The sequence below is a fragment of the Pelodiscus sinensis genome, chromosome 8 (genome assembly GCF_052426305.1).
Source record: "Pelodiscus sinensis isolate ZL-2025 chromosome 8, ASM5242630v1, whole genome shotgun sequence".
NCBI lineage: Eukaryota > Metazoa > Chordata > Testudines > Trionychidae > Pelodiscus > Pelodiscus sinensis.
Genome location: NC_143059.1, coordinates 39,017,546 through 39,026,143, shown reverse-complemented (window position 1 = coordinate 39,026,143; position 8,598 = coordinate 39,017,546). Strand labels below are relative to the sequence as shown.

At 45.8% G+C, this 8,598-nt stretch overlaps 1 protein-coding gene across 2 annotated transcripts in view; it reads right to left on the bottom strand.

Moving 5' to 3' along the window:
- KIF20B (kinesin family member 20B) overlaps positions 1-8,598 on the bottom strand; it is a 109,999-nt gene that overhangs the window by 25,121 nt on the left and 76,280 nt on the right. For both annotated transcript variants that reach the window (XM_075935118.2, XM_075935117.2), the window contains one exon: positions 2,595-2,750. In XM_075935118.2, coding sequence (XP_075791233.2) covers positions 2,595-2,750 — 156 coding nt within the window. The remainder of the gene's footprint in view (positions 1-2,594; positions 2,751-8,598) is intronic.

Below are 8,598 nucleotides of genomic sequence, written 5' to 3'. Positions count from 1 at the left end.
CCCATTGGCAGATTTCTGGCCAATGGAAGCTGCCTGTTTCAAGAACAGACAGCATGCAAAGCACCAATCCCCCCCTCCCCTCAGGCTCTAAGGCTGTGTCTAGACTAAATCCCTCTTTTGAGAGAGGGATGAAAATTAGACACTTCGGAATTGCAAATGAATCGGGGATTTAAATATCCTGCGCTTCTTTTGCATAATCGTGTCATGGCGCTCTTTCGAAAAAGCGCCATTTTGCAAGTAAAACTGCGGTCCAGACGTGGTTCTTTCGAAAACGGCAGGCTTTTTCGAAAGATCCTGTAAACCTCATTTTTTGAAGAGTACAGGATCTTTTGAAAAAGCCTGCCTTTTTCGAAAGAATCGCGTCTAGACCGTGGTTTTACTTTCGAAATGGCACTTTTATGCAAATGAAGCGCAGGATATTTAAATCCCCACTTCATTTGCAATTTCGAAGTGTCTAATTTTCATCCCTCTGTCAAAAGAAGGATGTAGTCTAGACACAGCCTTAGTCACCAACCCACATGGCCTTGTAGCCTGTGCAGGGGGCAGGCCATGCTCCTGAGAAACATGCTGGGCTGGAATCTCACTGCTAAGTCTCCCAGCCAGAGCCCTCTACCCCAAAAACCAAACCCTCTACTCCTACTCCATACCACCTCCCAGACCCTGCACTCCAATACGATGGCACAGCTCACAATCCTAAACTCCTGCACCCTAATCTCATGCCTCAAGTCACCTCTGCCTCCTTCACCCAAACTCAGTGGCCCCGACCCAAAAAAGGTTCCTCACTCCTGACATAAAGACAATGTTGAAACCGAAACAAAAAACAGGACTATGTAGCACTTTAAAGAGTGCTACATAGTCCTGTTTTTTGTTTCAGCTACACCAGACTAATACAGCTACATTTCTATCAATGTGGAAACCTTTTGTGTTGGACATAATGTTTTACTTTATTTAAAAATAAAGCCTGGCCAACAAGCCTGCAATTGGGGCCCAGCCCGCATCTGGCTGCAGTATCATAACACTCATACTCATACGCGCGCACACATCCCCACCCAAACTCTGAGCCCATCCTACACCTAAATCCCCCGCTCTGAGCCCATCCTACACCTAAATCCCCCGCCCTGAGCCCCTCATGCCCCCACATCCCCAAACTCTTGCCATAACACTCCTGCACCACACAAACACCACAACCTTGTGTCCTGAGCCCATCATACACCCAAATCCCCTGCTCTTAGCCCCTCATACACCACAACCCAGATTCCTACATCCCCAACTCCCTGCCATAAGACTGACAGAAGACAGACTGAATGCTTGCATGAAGCTGGATTTGACCAGTTATGATGTAAACTTCAAAGAAATACGTGAAAAGATGCAGTAGCAGAAGTCCCATTACATAAAATCTGTGAGTACACCATTTCATTTATGGTATTATTAATCATTATGTCAATTAATAAAATTAAGCTGTATATTTTCAGTCATGCAAATGGGCATTCTTATACAACTCTTTGGTGACCACTAGTTCTGAAATTTGATGTAGTGTGACTCTCTGGTTTAAAAAGGTTGCTGACCCCTGCACTAGATCTCACTGATACAATGGGTTTCCCAGCACAGCTGTGAAAGAGGTATGGATGGAGAAAACAGTGACTTTCCCACCTCCCACCCGATTATCACAAACTACATTTTAACCTGAATTTAGATTTTACTGCGATTTAGAGCTAAGACTTCTCCTCCAACTTTCCTCAGTCTTCCCTCTTGCCTCCACTATGTCTTTCTGATTTCAATCAGGATCTAATTGGTTTCCTAAAAAGGAGTTCTCCTCAGTCCTACTGAGGAAACAGCATGTTTTCTTAGTAAGGACTCTTTTGAGGACTTAATTCAGGCTACGTCTACACTACAAGTTCTCGGCAAAAAAAGCTAATGAGGAACTCATTTGCATTAGTCATGACCTCATTTGCATATTTTCTGCTGATCCGTTTTTGCACTAGGGGTTTTTGTGCAAAAACAAGCAGTGTGGACATTTTCTTCTTGCGCAAAAATCTTTTTTGCAAAAAAAATCCTTTTTTGGAGCATAAGAATCTTATGGGGGGGAAAAAAAGAAAAGAAAACATCCACACTGCTTGTTTTTGCACATAAACCCTTAGCGCAAAAATGGATCAGCAGAAAATATGCAAATGAGATTGCAACTCATGCTAATGACTTCCTCATTAGCATTTTTTTGCAGCAAAAGCTTGTAGTGTAGATGTAGCCTCAATGTCTAGGGCTTGGAATCCTTGTATTCCTTGTTCTCAGGTATGTGAGGAATCAATATAGCAGGAATTAACCAAGTCGTTTTCTGTTGCATATAATCTGTTTTTTTAGTAGTTATGGTAAGTGCATGATAAAAAAGACACAACCTGAGCACCTCCCATCCTGACTTTCCTATGAAACTACAAGAGAAAATTAAAGAACTGGGTCCTCTGAAGTTCCAAATATCGTCAACTCCAATTACTTACAATAAGAGTTAGAGTGCTCAGGAAATACTCGATCCAGACCTTTAATCTTCTTTAAAAACCTATTTCAAGCACTGTGAAAATTAGAGCTCATAGTCTATTACTTACCACTTCTATTTGTTGCTTTATGTGACGTCCTCTATCTTCGGCAAATTTTCTCATCTCTTTGTTTCGGTGATTCTCGGCTTCTTTTATTTGAGCTATGAGCCCCATTTTTTCTTCCAACCATTTCTTTCTATCTGTTTTACACTTTTCTTCCATTTCCTGTTTAAAGTAATAACTTTTTTTTAAAAAAAGTCAGATATAAATCTTTTTTTAGCTAGTGAGAAGGCTCTCCAAGGTTAGGTGGATGTTAAATTGCTGATTTTTTTATGCTGTAGGGAGGGCTCACCCAGTTACATATTTTACGACAAGACAGACAAACCTAATAACAAAACAAAGAAATATCAACCCATCAACTGGATACTATCATATTCCTGATATAAATGTTTCTCCTATAAAACCATTCCAAGATGGTTTTTCGATCTTCTGTGCTATTTTTTATAAATGAGAGAGTTTATATTTTGATCTATAGCAGTGCACATAACTTTGGTTAATCCTACGTACCAAATCCATTTGTGCCAAAAATTATGCCAGCAGGAACACTTGTTCCTCTCCTCTCCTGACCCTATCCCTTGAATTTCCTGCTCTGCCACAGAGTGAATTGCCTGTGCATACTACTGCTCCCTATGGGCAGAAGGGAAAGAACATTACTTTGTGCAAGTAAAAAGGGAGCAACTGACAAGACTGACCCAGCAACACAGGAACCTACAGAAACCCAGGTCCACCAATCAATCAGTAAGTCACAGAATGTTGTTTCTCTTTTCTGACAGATATAATTTTCTTTTTAAAAAACCCTCCTGTTACCTATCTTTCTTTAATATATGTTGTTCATATTTGTTTCTATTATCTTCACCAACACCTTAGATATTGGCATAGAGAGTATGCTTATTAAGTTTGCAAATGATATCAACTTGGAAGGGGATGCAAGTGCTTTGATGGATAGGTTCATAATTCAAAATGATTTGGACAAACTGGGGAAATGGTCTGAAGTAAATAGAATTAAGTTTAATAAGACAAATGCAAAGTACTTCACTTAGGAAGGAACAATCAATTTCACACATAGAATGGAAGTGACTATCTAGAAAACAGTACTTCAGAAAAAGATCTAGGGGTCAGTGAATCACAAGTTAAATATGAGTCAACAGATTGAGAAGCATGAACAGGAGTGTTGTGAGCAAGACACAAGAGCCACGTCTACACTGGCCAGTCTTGCACAAGAACATCTGCAAATAAGGTGTGGCGATGAATATTGCCACGCCTCATTTGCATACTTAATGAGCTGCCATTTTGCGCAAGGGTCTCTGCTATTTCTGGCACAAAAACCCCTTGCACAAAAATGGTGGCTTATTAAGTATGCAAATGAGACACGGCAATATTCATTGCCACACCTTATTTGCATATGTTCTTGCACAAGAGAGCGCAATGTAGACGTAGCTGAGAAGTAATTCTTTTATTCTACTCTGTACTGATTATGCCTCAATTGAAGTTGTGTGTCCAGTTCTGGGCATCACATTTCAGAAAAGTTGGAGAAATCAGACAGGGTCCCGAGAAGAGCAACAAAAATGATTAAAGGTCTAGGAAATGTGATCTATGAGGAGAGACTGAAAGAACTGAGTTTGTTTAGTTTGGAAAAAGAGATGACAAAGGGGACATGATAGCAGTTTTCATGTACCTAAAAGGGTGTCACAAGGAGAAAGAAAAATTGTTGTTCTTGACCTCTGATGATAGGACAAGAAGCAATGGGCTTAAACTGCAGCAAGGGAGGTTTAGGTTGGACATCAGGAAAAACTTCCTTTCTGTCAGAGTGAATAAATACTGGAATAAATTGTCTAGGGAGACTGTGGAATATATCTCATTGGAGCGATTTAAGAGCAAGTTAGATAGACATCTATCAGGGAGGATCTAGATTGGAGTGGGTATTAATTATAGAAGGTTAATGCACGCAAAATGTCTAAAACCAGAGTTTTTGTTCCCAAATGTCTGCATGTGGCTTTGGGTAGAACACTGGGAGAAAAAAGTATCCCGATTCATATGAAACTGAAAGGTGACCTTCAGGAAGGCCAAGTGTCCCCAAAGCTGAACCAAGTCTTTACAGAACACTGCATCAAGAGGCTCACACATTATAGCCTTAAGCTCTCCTTGCAGAGGATATTGCCACAAACAATATGATCTTTCATGAGCGCTACAGAAAAGAGGTAGGGATATAAAATCCTGCTCAACCAGTTAACTGGTTAAATATTACGTTTAGCCAGCTAACCAATTAAGCCCCTGGCCCTGGCCCACTCCCACAAAGAGCATGTGATAGGTGTTTCAGACGGGGGTCCCATTAGTTTGGAAAGAACCAGATTAAAGTCCCAGACTGGGATCAAGTACTGTGCTTGAGGGTAAAGCCCTTTAAGAATACATCCAACTATTGGATTGGTGTAGACTAATTGGCCGGCTTGGCATGCCTGGGTGAAAGGTGAAAAAGTCAGCAAAATTGACTTTTACTGATTATGCTTTAGTTGCAGGTGGTGGTCTAAAATAAAGAGTACTGTGTAGGAGATGCATGTTTCTGCGATGACCAAATTGTGAATCTCTTCCTTTTGGCTAGGTAGATGGTCCTAGTGGACAGTTTCCTACTGCCAAACAAGACTTTGCTAATTCAATCAGAGCAAGCCAGATCCATTGGGTTTAGCCATGGAGCTTTCGAGCCATGAGGTGGAGATTTGAAATTAGCATGCTGAAGAACCATCGTTACTGCACAAGGTGAGTAACTTCTTCCCATTTCAGGGCTTCTTGAGCAAAGGAGCCAGCAGTGGAATCTTAAAAAAAAAAATTAAAGCAGAGAGGACTCTTTCAGCAGTCCTTTCACGACAGCAAGTGGTCCATCCACCCAAACACTAAGAACATCATTTTCTGACTATTGGAAATTCTGCAGATAGATTTATTCATGACAAGATGCAACAGGAATTGTCTGCAGTTCTGCTCTTTCTTGAATAACAGCCCAGACTTGATTGTGGATGCATTCCTTCTTCTTCCCTAGAAGGACCTCCTTTATATATTTCCACCCATCAAACTCTCCTGTAAGGTGTTACTCAAGGTTCGGAGAGACAGTGTTGGTGATATTGATAGCACCAGCCTGGCCTCATCAGCTTCTGGAACTGTCGCTGGAAACTCCAATCACCCTACTATTGCTACCGGGAACTGTTCAAGGAGAGGGACAAACTTGGCGTAACTGTCAAAAGAAGAGGTTACTTACCTCGTAACTGTAGTTCTTCAAGATGTGTTGCTCATGTCCATTCTGATTAGGTGTACGCGTGCCGCGTGCACAGATTCTGGGACATATGGAAGTGCGAGACAAACTTGGGAAGAACCCCCAGGTGTAGACGCAACCTCACCTTATCTTTAAAAAACACCGTGTAGGGTGGTTCTGAGGTGAGAGCCCTAAGCTCTGACACACTCCTGGCCGAGGTAATGGCCACGAGGAAAGCTACCTTATAGGACAGGTGCATCAAAGAGCATGAGGCCAGAGGCTTGAATGGGGGCTTCATAAGGGCAATCAGGACCAGGTTAAGGTCCCAAGCCGGGACCGGAGGTCTCTCATATGGCATCATTCTGTCGATTCCCTTCAGAAATCTTTTAACCAAGGGATTGACAAAGATAAACCTTTGGCCTCCCCCCCGGCGTGGAAAGCTGCTATGGCCGCCAGGTATACCCTTAGGGAAGCTGTGGCCAGGCCCTGTTTCTGCAGGTGGAGAAGGAATTCCAAGACAGTCGGAACCGCCCCTTCACCTGGAGAGAGCATCCTGCCCTCCAGCCACGAAGTAAACCTCTTCCACTTAGCCTCGTAGAGGGCTTTCTGCTTTCTAGGAGGACCTCCTGGACTGCTCTGGAGCAGGCTCGCTCCGTCACTGAGAGCCACTGAGGAGCCACACTGCTAGGTGCAGAGATGGTAGGCTCGGGTGGAGTGCTACCCCAGCCTCGCAGCTCTGAGTGATTAGGTCTGGCACTAGGGGTAGCCTGAGCGGGCCCTCCGCAGTCAGATCCAGCAGGGTGGTGAACCAGTACTGCCGAGGCCATACTGGCGCTATCAGGATGATCTGGGCCCTGAACCTTTGTACTCTGAGGAGTGTATCGTGGATCAGAGGGAACAGGGGGGAAGGCATAGAGTAGGCCCCTGGGCCAGCAGACCTGCAGTGCATCGCCCAGACCGTGCCCCATGTACGAGCAAACCTCCCTGCACTTGGCATTGCTCAGAGTTGCAAACAAGTCCAGGTGGGGAAACCCCCACCTTTGGAAGACCCCGTGAAGTACATCCCACCTTAGCACCCACTCGTGTGCCTGGATCGAACGGCTGAGCCTGTCCGCTAGCCCGTTCCTGGTTCCCGGAAGGTGAGATGCCTCCAGGTAAATACCGTGGGCTATACACAGTTCCCATAGATCTAGGGCTTCCCGGCACAGGGGAGAGGAACGCGCCCCACCCTGCTTGTTGATATAAAACATGGCCGTAGTGTTGTCTGTCAGTGTTGTCTGTCACTCTGTTCTGTAAGTGGGGAAGGAACGCCCTGCAGGCCAACCTGACTGCCCGCAGCTCCTTGATATTTATATGGAGGTGAACCTCCTCTGTTGACCACATACCTTGCGTCCTGAGGTTGCCTAGGTGAGCACCCCATCCCGCGTCCGAAGCGTCCGTGACCAGCTGCACTGACGGGGACGGTTTGGTGAATCGGACCCCCACACACACCGTGCCCTCGTCCTTCCACCAGTCCAGCGAACGAAGAATGTCCTGGGGGACAGTCACTACCGCATCTAGCGGAGACCTCAAGGGGTTGTGCGCTACCTTGAGCCACCCCTGCAATGGGCGCATGCGCAGCCTGGCGTGTTGGACCACGTAAGTGCACGCCGCCATGTGGCCTAGGAGCCTCATACAGGTCCTCGCCGTCGTAGTTGGGAACTCCTGCAGCCCCACTACCAGCAAGCGAATAGCCATGAATCTGTCTCTCGGTAGGGACGCCTTGCCCAAAGGCGAGTCCAGATGGGCCCCCACAAAGTCTATGACTTGCGTGGGATCTAGCAATGATTTGGCCTCGTTTATGAGGAGGCCGAGGCTCTCGAACAAAACCCTGGCCCTTGAGACATGATCCAACACCTGTTCTCGAGACTTGCCCCTTATGAGCCAATCGTCCAGATATGGAAACACTTGGATTCTGTGTCGCCGCAGAAACGCGGCTACCACCGTCATACATTTGGTAAAGACTCTTGGGGCTGTACACAGTCCAAACGGGAGGACCGTGAACTGAAAGTGGTCCTGTCCCACCGTGAACCGTAGGAATTTTCTGTGACTTGGAAAAATTGAAATGTGGAAGTACGCATCCTTCAAATCGAGAGCAGCGTACCAGTCCCCCTTTCTGAGCGATGGGATGATGCAGGCCAGCGTCACCATCCTGAACTTTGCCTTCCTTATAAAGGTGTTCAGGTTTCAGAGGTCTAGTATGGGACGCATACCCCCTTTCGCCTTGGGTACTAGGAAGTAGCGGGAGTAGAAACCCTTTCCCCTTACGTCTGGGGGCACTCTTTCTATGGCCCCTAGCGCCAACAGGTTGGACACCTCCTGCCGAAGGAGTGTCTCGTGAGAAGGGTCCCTGAAAAGGGAAGGGGAAGGAGGGTGGGAGGCAGGGTAGGAAAGGAAGGGGATAGTATAACCCTGCTTCACCAGGTCTAGGACCCAACGGTCCGACGTGATCTTTAACCATTCCTGGTAAAAGAGGGAAAGACAGTCCCCAAAGGGTGGACAGGTAGGTGCTACTGGTACTCTGCTCTCTGGTGTACCTTCAAAATGATGGCTTAGTTTGGTGACCGGGTGACTGGCCTGAGCCTCTCGGAGTCTGACTGAGGGCCCCTACGCCTGCCTCTGAAGAGGTCAGGGCGGCTATTGTTACGGCCCCTCCTGCGACCCCTATCATTGTTTTGCCCCCTTCTAGGGTAGGGTCTAGTCTGGAAGGAGCGCTTCTGAGGCGCCGGGGTATGT